We start from the raw sequence: 14862 nt of genomic DNA, 5'->3' as shown, positions 1-14862 counted from the left end.
TGTACATGCCATTGGCTCTGTTGGTGTGTTCTGTAGCTGGGCACCTGCATCATGGTCAACTTTGAGTGCTGTGGCTTCTTTCTAAATCCAAGGCTGGATGTGGAGTCCTGAAGCTGGACTTTGATGCCATGGATGCAGGACCCTGCTGGAAGTTACTGTAATTGTAGTCTGTTACTGCAGCCTCGCTTCAATGACAGGAGAAATGAAAGGATAAGCAGATGGGGAAGAGTGAAGCAAAGGGACAGATGAACAAGAGGACAGGAAGAGGGGAAAGTGTCAAGTGGAGGTGGAATGAAGAGACTGAGGCACCAGAAGCAAAGACAAGGATCAGTGCAGGTAGTCATTTTATCAGAGGAAACAGAGCCTGATGCTGCACTGCCAGGAGCTTTTAGAGTCCACAGGTTCTTGCTGTGACCCGCAACTGGGAAAGCAGAATCAGTGAGGTTCCCTGCATTCAGCTTCCTCCTGCCCCTGTGGCTGTGCAGAAGGCTGAGGACAGGAGGTGTTCTGTGGCAGGCTGATGTCTCTCATCCCAACAGATTCTTTATGGATCTAATTGTCACTTGGCCAGAAGATATCCTAAGGCCAGTGCCAGTTTTAACTCTGTTTTTCAAGTGGGATCACTTCCAAATTTCAGAGGATTTGGTGCTCTTCTTTCTAACAGTTAATGTTCTCTTAATTCTTTTTGCTGCCAACATCTAGTACAATGTATGCATTATTAAATGGTTTAATTTTGGATATAAACAAATCCTCTCCCCCTGTCCAAGAGCACTACGTGCAGTTAACTGCAGTGCTGCAGCACCTCAGAGACGTGCTGGCATACGTAACACAAGTGTGACAATAAGACAAGAAGAAAGCTTCAGAGCAAGGTTTTTTTTTTTCAAAGCATCTCTTCATAGAACTGGAAATGGAAAAAAAAAAAAAGTTCTGTTATTGGGGAAGAAGAACATTGGAAAGCTTCTCTGTTTTGTACCCTTAATGGAGAATACTTTGTAACAACTTACTGTTAGAGTTCTCCATTCTTTTGGTCTCTTTTCCCCATATCTTACTCTTTGATGAGTGTCATAATTTGCTGAAGCATATAGTTAAGCCGTAAATAATCTACTATGATTCTTCTTTCACACCATGATTAACCAGTTTAATACCTTTTTTTACAATTCAGTCATAAACTCAACTCTTTTGCCAGACCTTTTAGAAGCAGGAAGCATAGTTCTTTTTCATAGCACAACACAGTTTGTAGATTTAGTCTGCTAACCAGAGTCCGCAAGCATTCTCCTTAAATGTTGAATTTTTTTTTAATCAAGGTAAAGTTTGTTGCCTTGTGGTGAAGATGCACTTTTAGATGAGGGACTGGAGTGGGCCAATTTTTTTTTTTCTTTTAAAGTAGGGGCTTAAGTCCTAATTAATGTATACTTTGGCTTCTGCTGGCCTATGCTACTATGTAATTCTTCATTAGTTAGCCTGAGGTTTTTCGAGTAGAGTGGTGTACAGAAACATACAGGCTCCAGATGTTTGCCAAAATTCTTGCTGTTTCCTCCTAGCACAGGATAAAAACATCATCATTTTCTCTGAAAGCAGTGCATGTGATTGCGTATCACTGCATCTTCATTGCACTCAGCACTAAGTATTGTTCATGTTTTCTTTTTTTTTTTAACTCATGAATATTTTGAGTGGAGTAAGCTGGTTAAAACACCCTACTGATTTTAATTGCTTTGTTAGGTGTAAGGGCTGTCTGGCAGCTTTGCACAGTCGTTGTGTATGGGTAGTGAGTGGTACCTCAAAGTCAAGAAAAGCTTTAAGAAAAGGCTTGAATTCAGCTGCTTCGCCTTGTTAAGTACCAGGCATGCAACACTATCTACCTTTTAAGCAAACTTGTCAGAGGTAATTAACTGATGGGGGAGTGGAGAGGAGTGTCAAAGCTTCTATATGTAGCTTTGACATACTCAGGGTTATTACTTTGTTCTTTAAAACCCCTGAAAGCTGCCAACACTTCTGTTATTGTTGGTGCAGAGTTTTTTTTTTTTTTTTACTACAGCTTTCCTTCCCTTGCACTTTGTAAAACTAACTAAACAGTTCTGAGAAACTAAATGTACCGTATTTACAAATGGAAATGTGTGTTTGATCAATTTCACACTACTAGTTGTTCTAAGTCAGTAATCCTTTGTGCCTCTGACTAAATTTTTCCTCTCATCCATCCTGGTGTATTGGTGGGTTCTTTTTTCCAAATAAGCAGCTTTTCTCTCCATTCCATATTGTATATTTGCTTTGGTTTCTTTACCTTCATTGGACAATGGTAGTGGACTTGGTTTTCATTATATTCTGTATTTTGCACATAATGTAGTTCAGTGTGTATCAAACTGTGATTACCTGTTTGTGGCTGTCACTCGTGGTCTGAACTTCTGTTAAGAGGTAGTGATGATATGGGCTGCTCCATAGGACTCTGTCAGGGAGTTTGTATCCTAGTTCCTATTTCCGTTCTGTGCTGCTCACGTTTGCAGCTGTGATAATGCACAATGTAACCAGAAATGGCACAGTAATTCGCTGAGATTGTCGCCATAAAGGAATCGGGCGGGCTGTGCTCTGGGGCTATCAGTTAGTTTGTGACAGGGCCTCAGGGGAACTCGGTGAATACTGCAAGTCATTTTCAGCCTGATCTTTGTGGCTCAATCTACCCGACAAGCAGCCCTGCAGCTAGCTCATCAACCTAATTCCCTCCCTCCATGTCAGCGGGTTCCCAAGACCCCGAACAATGGGGCTTTTCATTAAAGGTCCTTTCTGTGTTATGTGAGTGACAACTTTCTCAAAAGTTTGTTCTTCTCTTGCATTGCAATTTTGCAGTGGCAGATGCTGATCAGGCCTCTTCCTTGTTGTAGTGATCAGTCTAGTGAATTTGTGTGTGCAGGTGAAATATTTCTCCCCTAAGCATAAATAAGGTAATTTTTTTAATTCCTCTGCTAAAACTGAGTGTGACTTTTTTTTCCCAGATGTGGATTTTAAAAATTTGTCATGTGTTAGTGAGAATTCCTGTCATAATGCTATTTAAGATGCAAGCTGCTCTGTCCTATTTTTAAGGTAGGTTTTACTTACTAGATTTCTTTTATTCTCTAGTAACCTGCTGCTTGCTGTGGTTTTCCTTCTCCTGAAGATGTCTTGGCTGAATGACTTTTTTATAGATGAATTTCCTATGTGGATTTTTTTTTTCCTTTTAGATCTACCATCCTTTTCTCTAACTTGACCTTGTATTCATTATTTCAAAATAGTAATGGTTTCTTGCTTCACTATAGAGCTGTAAAAGCTCTTTTAACAGCATGCAACTTCTTATGGAGGAATTGAAAGGGGAAAGTAGAAAGGGCAGACTAGCAAAGAAGTCTATAAAACTGTGGAATATGCAAAATTTTTCTAGTATGTTGGTATTAAACACAGGTCTGGGCTAAAAGCCAGCCTTCTGTGGGGTAGGAGGAATTTTTTTGTTCTCTAAAACTTCATGTCATAGTTATGCCTTAGTTATTCTTTTGTTTTCTCTGTTTGGTTTGTTTTGTTTGGGGGTTTGTTGTTTTTTTTTTTTTTTGTATGGATACCATTGCTCTGAGTTTTCAGAGGAGCAGAAAGATTTTTTTCTGTACATTGGTCTGAAGACTGCAGACAAAAACTCACCTAAAGGAAATTGATGGGTCCCTGCCTAGTGTTGCAAGACAGTATTAAGCTTGGAAAGCAGACTTTGATTGTATTAAAGTTGGCCTTGTATCACCTGGAGGTATCTTAATCCTGGTGGTGTGTCATAATCACCAAGCATCACACCAGTGCTGCAGTTCAGTTCTGGGGTACTTTGGTTCCCTTTTTTGCCAGCTGTTTGGGTTATCTGCATTGTGTAATGGGCAAGGTGTTCAGAATCTCGTGACAGAAGTCAATCCAGCAGCAGGATCTACTGCACATTTGCTCTTTGGGAAGCCCCCAGGTCAGACTGGCAGTGCTGCAGGTGTGGACGTAAACCTGGGCACCCCCCATGACACTTCCTGCCTGGCAGGAAACCTTGGTGGAACACGGTGGTGTTTGTGCCCGTGATGGAGCTTTATGCTTACTCTGTGTAGACAAATAAGGTTGTAGTCTGAAGGCTCGCAGTTCAGAGGTGCTTTAGGAAGCTGCATTCTTGCCTCTCCACAGAGACCTGGTGCTGGCTGGGAGGCAGCAGAGCTCCTGCACGTGCAGACAGATGGCTTTGCCCGAGCCCCTGTGCTGCAGCTCACCCTGAGACCTGGCACACAGATGGGGAGAGGCACTGTGCGGGCAGACAGCAGCTGATAAAAGAAACTGGTTGCTGCCTTCAGCAGTCCATTGCTTGGCTAATGTGAGCTTTTTCTCTCTCCTGCTCCATTGCAGGCCACTGGCCTTCAAGCTAATGTGTTTGACTTTGCTTTGTAGCGCAGTGCACAACCCGGCAGCAGTTCAGAGGTAGAAGCCATAATCTCCTGGATGTTTCTGCCCTCTCAAAGCCTGTTTTTACTGTGGGAGTGCTGCTTATTTGTTCTCTTCTGCTACCAGAGCAAAACTGGTTAGCTTGAACTAATTTTTTTGTTCTTAATCTTTTTAATTTTCCTTTTTTACTGTAGCAGAGAGGAAGAGGAAGGGAGAGTATTAGAATTATTTGGGGCAAAAAACTGCCAACTCTCCCATCTTGACCCAAACCATTTACTCGTGTCAAAACATATGAGTGAGCAAGTATTTCAAATGCCTAGGATATCCAAGAGTTCTGAGGATAGCTCTGTGATGGGCTTTTTGTGGCTTCTTTGAAATCTGTCTCTTACTGTTTTAAAACATGAAATTAATAAGCTTCATCCCCATTTCAGTTTTACTTTTGCTCCTCGCCCAGGAGACTGCTAAATTTGTATCTTGAAAAGCAAGAGGTGAATTCTTGACTGCTAAATCAACTCTGACATATAGTGTCTCCAGAGACTGTCCTCAACCTTGGGAACCTTGCTGCACTCTGTGCTATTTGATTTATTTAAAGATATTTAAATTTCATTTTGATGAGCATGTTTCCATACAGTGGCTCATATGCCTGAGGCTCCTTGGTGGCTTGGTAGAGCAGGTCAGAGTCAGTCAAAAGGCATAGATAGTTCTGCTTTTTGACAGGGGAACTGTTTGGCTTTTTCTAGCTTCTCTAATTATTTTTTTTTCTATTATAAATTCTATCATCCTTACTGCTAGAGATAAGATTCAAATTTTATAGTTATTGGTTGCACTGAATACAAACAGTTGGGAACAATATGCAAATACAAAGTGTATGTAAAGTGCACCAGGGTCTTCATAAAAAGAGAAAAAGCTGTTCTTAATGTGAAGAAGAAAGAAGCACTTTATTGTGGCAGAAATTGGCTTTGTTCTCTATTTGTACGTTAGTAAATGCTTTTATATCTGTCTACAACATGAGGATACAGGTAGTAGCACAATGTGTGTTTCTGAGAGCTGGCTACCTGAGGATTCATCCTGCTGCTGGAGAGACTTCTGCTCACTGTTCTGGTTTGACTGTGTGACCACTAGAATTGGGGCTGACTGCTTGAGATGTACCCAGGCTGGATTTATCCTGGTGTATGGCTGTCCCCTTCACTGTGGCACAAGTTTGCTGCTGTAGGAGCTGTCATGGCCATGTTTAATGGCCATGTGTGGTAAAGTCATCCACATGTCTTACACTCTATGCTTAGTTCTGCTTAGTGCATAAACAAGCAGTGGTAATAGCATTGGCTGACCACCTCCTTTGTATTGTGTGCTACTGCTTGTGTGTTTCTCTTTCCAGAGAAAAGTTATCCCCACTTCTTTGAGCTCTACTAAATTTGTTCCTGTAAATAAGCAGCAAAAGAATTGTCTGTAAAGCTCATTGGCAGACACATGTGCATGAGATAGTCTGAGCAGCTTCCTTGAACAACTCTGTTCTAGTTTTCCAGATTTCCACTTCACCGTGATGGGAAAGCCTAGGCAGCCCACGTCACCTGTGGAATCACTTGTCTAGACATTTCCAACCAGGCTGTCAGTCTCAATGTCTTGATGGCCAGGGAGGCAGTGGGTTATGAGACTGCCTCAGCACGTTTTTTTCATCCCTCTTTTGGAAGGAGTTAAAAAAGCAGCCATGGCACAGTTTACCGAGTTGCTGCAATCATACAGATACTTTACCTGTTTTCAAATATGTGCTATGGTATGGCAGTGCTTGAAGTAGTTAAGCAAAGAGTTAATGCCAAGTTCGAGCCTGGATCTGATGGCAGGGAGGGGGGTTGGGGTGGGATCTCTTTTGTAATCTGGAATCTTAATGCCCCTTTTCAAAGATCATTTCTTTCTGAAGCATTCCCTGACTATTGCCTTTGTTATCCAGGGCTGAAGCCCATGTGATTTCATTGATATTTCATAATGACCTGACTGACAGTGCTAGGAATTGGGCTTCTGCAGCCTTAGTACAGTAGAAACTGCACAATAGTTTCTTTTCATTAATGAAAGAAGAAATCTCTTGTGCTTATGACTGTCGTGTCTGGTTTTGGAATACCTCCAACTTATCTGCATGCCCAAGCTAGGGTGGGAGATACATTTGTGCCTTGTGCTATTCTTAGAACTCCCTTGATAAGATTCTCTTCTTGATACTGTAAGTGAAATAAAAGAAATATCATTAGTTCCCAGCCTGCTCAACTCTCTCTAAAGTTGGTGGCTGCATCTCTTGTATGTGAAGTCTCTCTTCTTTAGTTTTATGTTTTCTGATGGGAATTTACTGTCACAGGGCAAAATGCCAGTTATGCTGCTTTCAGGGCTTGAGTTCTAGAAAATCCATGGAGCCTGACACGGCTCACTCTCAGCCTTTACCACCAAATTTGTCAGTATTCTTCTGTTTTTAGCATTCATACTCTAAGAAAAATGTTAGTTTTAGGAAACGCTGAGGTTGGACAGTTCAGGAATTTTGAAGACAGGGTTAGTGGCAAGCAGAATCACAGCAGTACCTGAGGTCTGTTTTATTTGTCATTGCCTAGTTTGGCACAGTGCTTAGTGGAACAGGCCCCTCTGCTGTTGTGCTGGAGGGATGTGCCAGGTCTGTGGGGTGCAGGAGAGGGGACAGGGATGTTGGAGTTTTTGCCTGGTTTTGAAATTCTGTCATCATCCGAGCTCCTGTTTCTAGAGATCTAGTGGCCAGGGAGGTTTTTTTGGTGGCTAGTGTTGTCTTACCCCCCCTATTTCCTTTTGTGCTCGAGCTGTTGCAAGGATATGTCCTGGTTTCTGTGGAACAAGAAGCAGTGGTTTGCTGTGCTGCAAATCCAGTGTCTGGCTCTAGTTGAGCTACCTTTACAACTGATGAGTCCTACAAGTGGATAGTCCAGTTCCTTTTGCTTCTTGGGAAAGAGTTTTCTGATGTTATTTTAAGGGGAGATGGTGAAGTTATGAAGTGAGAGCTTTATGTTTAAAATTAATAATGTACTGTCACCTCTGAACCCTATTTTTTTGAGATGCTCATACCTACTGGTATAAATATGAACCAAGCTCCTGCCTTAATACATCAATCCCATTGAGTGCCTACTTTTTATGCTTACTGGGGTAAATACTTATAGTGGGAAGGTAAAATTTCATCAAGACTTATTCAGCAATGTCAAAACCATGACAAATGAATAAGAATCAAGTCAATACTGGTTTTATAAGACCTGTCAGCGACTGTCAGGTTGAAATGGTTTTTCTGTTATTTAGGTCTTCTGAGACAAGTTATATAAATAAGGCTTGAGTATTGTGTGTGTACATGGTTTATTGTATGGAAACTGAATATAGTGTGAAAATATGGTCCATGTTCACTTCTTTTTGGGTTGAGCAACATGAAAAAGCAATATAGAAGGTGACAGCTGTATTTTGAGGTGTGTAATGTTGCCTGTGGATGTTTTCTGGCCTCTGATTACATAGTTAAAAAACAATAACCACATTTTTTTCAGAATGCTCTGTATTCGTGAAGCAGGAACAAACTATTTCCTCTTTCCCTTTTCTCCACTGCTACCATTGACAATAAGATCTCTGCAATGAATAGCAGCTTTGGTAGTACTTGGTTTTGGAATGAGGCACCAAGTGATAAGCCATTGGTAGTGAGGATAGCCTTGCAAATATGTTTTGCAGAGGAAGGGCATTCAGCATTTTTTTGGCTTAACTATCACTTTTCAGAGTGTTATCATTTTTCCTTCTAGAAAATCAGACTCAGTGTAAGAAAGCTTGTATAATAGGGCTATTCAGCCAGAAAGTGCTATGCAAGTGTGGGTTTATGGAGTCCTGAAGTCTCCACACTGTGCCTAGGTTTTTGCTTTCTGCTGTGGGGTTGAGATGGTTCATGTCCTGGATGGCTCTGCAGGATGGCTCCAGCCAGCTGACCACCTGTGAAATGTGGGGGGCTAAGGCTGCAGACTTGGGGCCTGATAGCTGCTCTGGGGTTGTCTTGACATGTAGTCTTTCCCTGCTGCTCCAGCTCCCCCTTTGCACATCCAGCAAATGCAGTTATTCTCTGTTCACACACAAGCAAACAGCACTGACCTGACGTTCTGAAATGAAATTGTGCAGAATGTCAAAAATGAGATTTTTTTGCTGACAGCTCAAAGGGAGAAGGGGGAGTTTTGGTAAGAAATATCAGTTTCAGCATGGCTTGGTTACACAATGAAGCAAAGGGTGAACTGTAAAGAGTTTTTATTAGTCAGATCTTAGCTCTCAAATGTTGTTGCACCTTGATAGATGAGGAATTTGCCTCTACAAAATCACAGTGTATTACTATATAAGCAATTTGGTCTAACAGCCTGGTGAAATATTAGGGTCGTTCTCCTACAAATACAGCAGGTAAGTCCCTGACAGGATCTTGTTGCCTAAGCCTGTCCTTAGACTGAAAGAGTTCACTGCCCCTCTGCTTCATTTTGTTTTGTTTTGACCTATTTGCACACATTACCCAATGAAGGTGGCAAGCTCATTTCTTGTATCCCTCTTGCGTGGTCAAAGTGAAGGACTCTGAAAATCCCATTTTTGACCAAAGGTAGTCTATTATGTGCTTTAATTGCATGCTAGATGAACTATTACTGTAAAAATCATGGCTCAGGACTGGAGGCTAAAGATGATCATGCTGTATAATCTTTAGTGGGGGAAAGACAGGCTAGGAAAAAAACAAAGCTTCTCACTGCTCTGATAATTTTGGATGATTTCTTTGGCTTTAGGTTTTAATATAGACACAGCCAGGCAAACAAGGCAAATAACTTTTAGTCCATTCTGATGATCCTGTTTACCTTGATATGCCTGATCAGATATTCCCCCAAAAAACTGTTGCAGATTACTTCCTGTAAGGAAGAAGTTACAACAGGAGTGCTGGACCCTAAGAGATGCCTCGTAAATACAGATAACTTTAGTTTTCTCAGAAGCAAGTTCTGCAGAGTTTGATCCTTGAAAAACTTGATGTAAACTCAACAGTAAAGTCCATTTCTTTGGTTTGCACAAGCCAATGATGTAATGATGGATTGAGCTCTCATCCATGCTGTCTGGGAAAATAATGCTTGTTTTGAAGGCAAGCTCTTGTTATGAAGGGAAGTAAATGTGTTTGAAACATAACATAATTTCTTTCTTCCTTGCAGTTTCAATGACTTCTCTGCAGCTTTCCTTTGTATTTTTGACTTGTCAGAGTACATCCGCAGACATGTAATTAAAGTAGACCATTTAAAATAGTAGAAACACCAGTTTAAGCAACAGCAATACCCATGTTTTAGTTTTGTGACTGTTTATCAAAGCATACTACTGAATCTTTCAAGGCTTGTTTTTTTTTTTCCTCTTTCTACCAGTTGTCTCTGTCTTGGGGGCAGCTGCAGGGGAGGCAGCAAGGGAGAGGAGGAAGCCTTCTCATGTATTTTGTCCCAGTTACCACTGTTACACTATGTACTTAATAAAGTACTGGAGATGGTGCTTAGGGGAGGTGGTAGAATGGTTTGGTGTTGTTACTGTGTACAAGTATGATCATGTTTTTAGTGTAGCAGTACAGTCTGTCTCCTGCTGCTTTCCACTGATTCTAGCATTTGGATCCTGCGTGTCTCTTGGGAGCCTGCAAGCATCAACACATATTTTCCTGGGGTTATGCAATGCAAGGATATAAAGGTTCAAACATGACACCTAAATGTTGTTTTTAAAAGTTGCTTGCTCATTCACAAAACATGGACTTTTTCAATAACGTGTGTCCTTTCTGTACATTGTGGTTGTTTAACTTTCTCTCTTGTTGCTGTCTCTGCAGTGCACGTACATTGAGATTGAGCAGGTGCTGAAGACTCATGCTGTTGTGCTGAGCAGGCCCTCCTGGCTTTGGGGGGCAGAAATGGGAGCTAACGAGCACGGCGTGTGTGTAGCTAATGAAGCTGTCGTGACCAGAGAACCTGCTTCTGAATCTGAAGCCTTGCTTGGCATGGATCTTGTCAGGTGGGTGTCTTGCTGAGCTGTGACCAGCCTTTCATCATCAGCCTTAGATGATGCTGGTACCAGCTAACAGCTTTGTGGTGTTGGCATAAGGAGATTTTTTAAAACACTATAAGCAGGAGACCCTTCTAGGTAGGACTCTGTCATAGGTTAGCAAGCATAGTCCCAGAAGGGATGTCCTTGCTAAGGGGTCCTTACAGCTTCCTCTGGGACCTGATAGAACCTATCAGCTGGCCAGTTTGAATATGGACAATTCTTTAAGCCACTTAAAGTTGTGACCGCCTCTGTGATCCACACTTAAGAATAGACAAACTCCCCCCCAAGCTCTCTCTCGTTTCCGGCGCTGGCACAGGTGGCTGCGGGCCCCGTGCAGGGGCCAGCAGGCCCGGCCAGGCCCTGCTTGGGCCAGGATGGGCCGGGCCACGGCCAGCCTGGAGCCATGGGCCTGTTCCAGCCATGGAACCCCCCCACTGCCTTGCCGTGGGCGGCCAGAGAGGCTCGGAACCCCCCCCCCTCCACTGCGGCCGAGATTCAGCAAAGCGGCACCTCTGTCCGGCAGAGGTCAGGGGACCAACAGCGATAAGCCACATTCCAGCTGTAAGGCCGAGGTGAGATTAACCCTTTTATTGCTGTGAAGAGCTGAAAACCTGAGGGAAGAGAGAGAGGAGATGCTTAAAGCTGAAAGTCTGTTGTGAAGCTATGATATATCAGAGTATCCCGTTGTAATTTCATGAAGATATGGGGGGTGGAGTGTTCAACTTGTAAGCAAAAGCACCTGCGCTGAGATAGGCAGATGCTGCCGCAGCTGTAATTTCATGAGAAGTTTGGACAGAGAGAGATGAACCAGATGAGGACTGTTGCTCCAAAGAGGAAAGGAGTAAAACCTCAATTCCTAGAGATGCTCCCGGAGATAGTTCTAATGATGAAGATGAGGAAGACCCTTTGTTCCCAGGGAAGGAGAAGGGCCTCTGTTTCTTTGTTTCTGAACAGCTCAACCTTAAAATTATACCCCAGAAAACTTTCAAGAGTGGACCCTCGAAAGCAGTTGCGGAAAAAGCTGCAAGTCGGGGGAAGGGACTCACATCGCAAGCAGAGAGACTCCCCTTGCTAAATGGACTGAACAATATTTGGAAGTGGGTGGCTGTCTCGGTGTGATACTGTTTTCATAGCACGAGCAAAAAGAGACTTCTCTTTCTAAATGGACTGAACAAGGTTATTATGGAAGTGGTAAACAGACTGAACATCTTCAGGGTTGTCTTTACATTGTCAGTGGGAGAAGGGAGGAAGGTGGGGGGAGGAGGAGAGTTCTGAAGGTGGTATAATTTTTTTCTTTTTTTTTTTCTTTCCTTTTCTTCTTTTAGGTCTGTTGATAAACTTCTTTATATTCATTCAAGTTGGGGCCTGCTTTGCATTTCTCCTAACTCTTATCTCACAGAAGATAAACAGTAATGAGTATTTTAGACCAAACCACTACACTAAATTGGTGTTTCTGCCTGGTTACAAACCCAACCCGCGACAGACTCCCAGTACAGCTGAGTTAACATTAAAACACTTGCAATCTGAGTTTACCTACCAAGTCTGTACCATACTTGTACTGTTGCAGGTTCACTCAATCGACCTTGTCTACCTACCCTTCAGTCTAGCAGTGGCTGTTCTGACAGGATAAGAGATATGATTACGTTGTTAGTAAGGAACTGCTAACTAATTTGTAATATCAGATTGCCAGTGTGCCTTTCATTCTCCCTCACTTTACAGCAGCCTACTCTGACCTAAAAAGCTTATTCTGGGCTTATAGCCAGCTGTAGACATAAACAAACTACTGTGCCTTACTTCAGCCCATGCATTCCAATGCAAACCATTGCCCTTATTCAAAATGCTGGCACACAAACTCCTGTGAGCCTGTTCATTGACAGCTGTCTGCCCAAAAGTCTTGTGCTACCCTGTAAGTCTCAGCCTGAATGGTGATCTTGCAGTTAAGAGAGTTCAGAGGAGGCTTGGGTGGGGGATGAAAGCTGAAAATCAAAAAAGAGAGAACATGTGAACTTCTTTCAAAGAGAGATGAAGCAAATGGACTCAATTTAAAGACTGAACAGAACAACAGCTGCATATTTAAGTAAATCCGTGTTAGACCCAGTGGTCCTGGAATTTGCCCTAGGATACTTAATGAGCTGACTGAAGCAGTTACAGGTGAATTCTCATTTTTCTTGAGGACTAGTAAAAGATGGGAGAGGTTTTGGTTGACTGGAAAAAGTTAAATGTTGTGGCTATGCTTAGTATAGTTAAAAAGATTTGTTATAAACATGCTTAACCTCAGTTCAGGAAGGGGAGAAAACTCAAATATCAAGGAGTTGATGAATGCACAGTAATAACTGGTAGTCAAGAAAAATCCTGTCAAACCATTCTACTTTACTCCTGCAATGAGTTAACATATTTTATGGATAAAAGGATAAGAAATAGATACCTTGACTTTTAAGAGGACATTAAACCTTAGAAGTTATTCTCATAAGCAAGCTGGGAAGCATGAGTTAGAAGAAATTGTTGTTAGGTGTATAGCTGCCTGAAACTGTAACTGTACATGTTCTCTAAGGTGTCTCTGCAGAAATATGGTTATGACTGTATCCCTCAGCCTTAGGGAGGAGAGGAGAGAAGATCCAGCAGGCAGGAATTGTGCAGCAAGATTGATTTATTTAATTATTTTACAAACTCTTTTATAGACTTTTTTCTTTGTAGTCTAATTGGACAAAGGATCAGCCCCTTGGGGTTGATTGGCTAGAATCCTAAAACATCCATTGTCAACATATTTTTCTACTGTACCATAAACAAAGCTCTGCAAGGTCACAGGTGTTCATGTTTTACAGAACTTCTGCAAATATCTTCATGAGAGAGAAAAGTATCTCATGGGCTTAGAAAGAAGCAAGAAAATGTCTTGCTAACAGTATTTTTGTATCCACATATGGTGTCTGCTTCCAGCTACCATAAATCTAGAGGAATATGGGCCAGTTGGAGAGAATGCAGTGGAAACTGGAAATGTGATCAGAGAGCTATAGAATCTGACCAACGAGAACCTCAGGAGGGAATTTGGGTTATATTCCTCTTTGGTATTTTCTCTAAGCCCTGTATATACTGAAGGAATCTGTGGAGAAACTGTACCTGCAAGGATGAGTAAATTTAATTGCTTCGAGGGAGACTGAGTAGATGTGAGGGGTTATTTAAGAAAATATAGGACAACCTTTTGTGAGGAAAAGGGCTTAGATATCTGACTTTCTAAGCTCCACCTTTATTTTTTCCCTCCTACTGCAGTCCTTTTGGAACCTTAATAAACCACTGGCTTAAATGTCAAGTTCTGCTTATTTTGGTCACAGTTATTGCAGTCTCAAAGGACTGGTGAACATTCAAATATATATGCTATCCAACAGCTCTAGATTTACCCACACCAGCAAATCAGGATATATCAAAATAAGGAGGTGCTGGTCATAAACTACAAATAATCATCACCTGTAGTTGCTACCCTCCCTCTCTTCCCTCTTACCTGCAGAAGAAATTGTAGCTCAGATGCAGAGAGGGTGCTTCAGGCAAGGAGAACCAGAGATGTGTTGTTACCATCTGCTGCTTGTTCCAGCCAAAGTGTTTCTTTCTCTTACTGTGAAGACTTGGCCACTTGAATTAAGTGTGTCTATTTCATGTCACCTCATAGAATAGAGAACCATCAAATACGAAATCAATCTCTATAGGCTGCAGTGAAGCAGCTGGCACCAGCTCTGCCTCTTTGATAGAGTATCACAGCATGTCAGAACACTTCAGTGATAATTAAGAAATTAATAAAGTTTGTGTGATGGACTTCAGGGTCAGAAGTTGGTCCCATTCCATGCAGGCTGGTCTCCATCCCAGTTAATCTGAATGGAGAACATGAACCTAGTCACAACACACAGAAAAACTGAGAGAAAACATGCTCCAGCACAAATTCCTAAGGAACCTTTTTTCTCTAGGGATTTATTCAAAAGCTTGATTTTTCAAAGCTGTACCAGTATTGCTACATTGGTTGGCTTATCAGGATTTTCTTCAGGTATTCTTCCTCGCTGCCTGCAGTTTTGGGTTTTTTGGAGGCACAGTTGCCTCTGTAAAGCACCTGTTTACTAGTGAAGCACATTCATATGAAGAGTTCATGTATTGTTTTGCTGATGCAGTTAGAAAAGGACAGCATTATCACACAAAAGGTATATATTGAGAAACCTGTAAATTACACCCTTATTTTTGCATTTTTGTCTTAATTTTAATCCCTCTGTGTTTGTATTATTTATTTGTTCTTTTCATCACAGGTGCAATAATTTTTTCAGAGCCACACAGAGATGCCAATCTTGGCAGGGAGTCAAGAATGCTCTTTAAAATGGTATTAATTTGTTTACCAATTTCTTTCCTTAGAGACCTCAAAAC

At 41.8% G+C, this 14862-nt stretch overlaps 1 protein-coding gene across 2 annotated transcripts in view; it reads left to right on the top strand.

The window, feature by feature from the left end:
- Positions 1 to 14862, top strand: part of SCRN1 (secernin 1) — a 41259-nt gene that overhangs the window by 11681 nt on the left and 14716 nt on the right. For both annotated transcript variants that reach the window (XM_069007207.1, XM_069007208.1), the window contains exon 3: positions 10253 to 10434. In XM_069007207.1, coding sequence (XP_068863308.1) covers positions 10253 to 10434 — 182 coding nt within the window. The remainder of the gene's footprint in view (positions 1 to 10252; positions 10435 to 14862) is intronic.

This window comes from Aphelocoma coerulescens, chromosome 2 (genome assembly GCF_041296385.1).
Source record: "Aphelocoma coerulescens isolate FSJ_1873_10779 chromosome 2, UR_Acoe_1.0, whole genome shotgun sequence".
Classification (NCBI taxonomy): Eukaryota; Metazoa; Chordata; class Aves; order Passeriformes; family Corvidae; genus Aphelocoma; species Aphelocoma coerulescens.
Note: the sequence above shows the minus strand (reverse complement) of the source record. Positions and strands in the feature narration are given on the sequence as shown.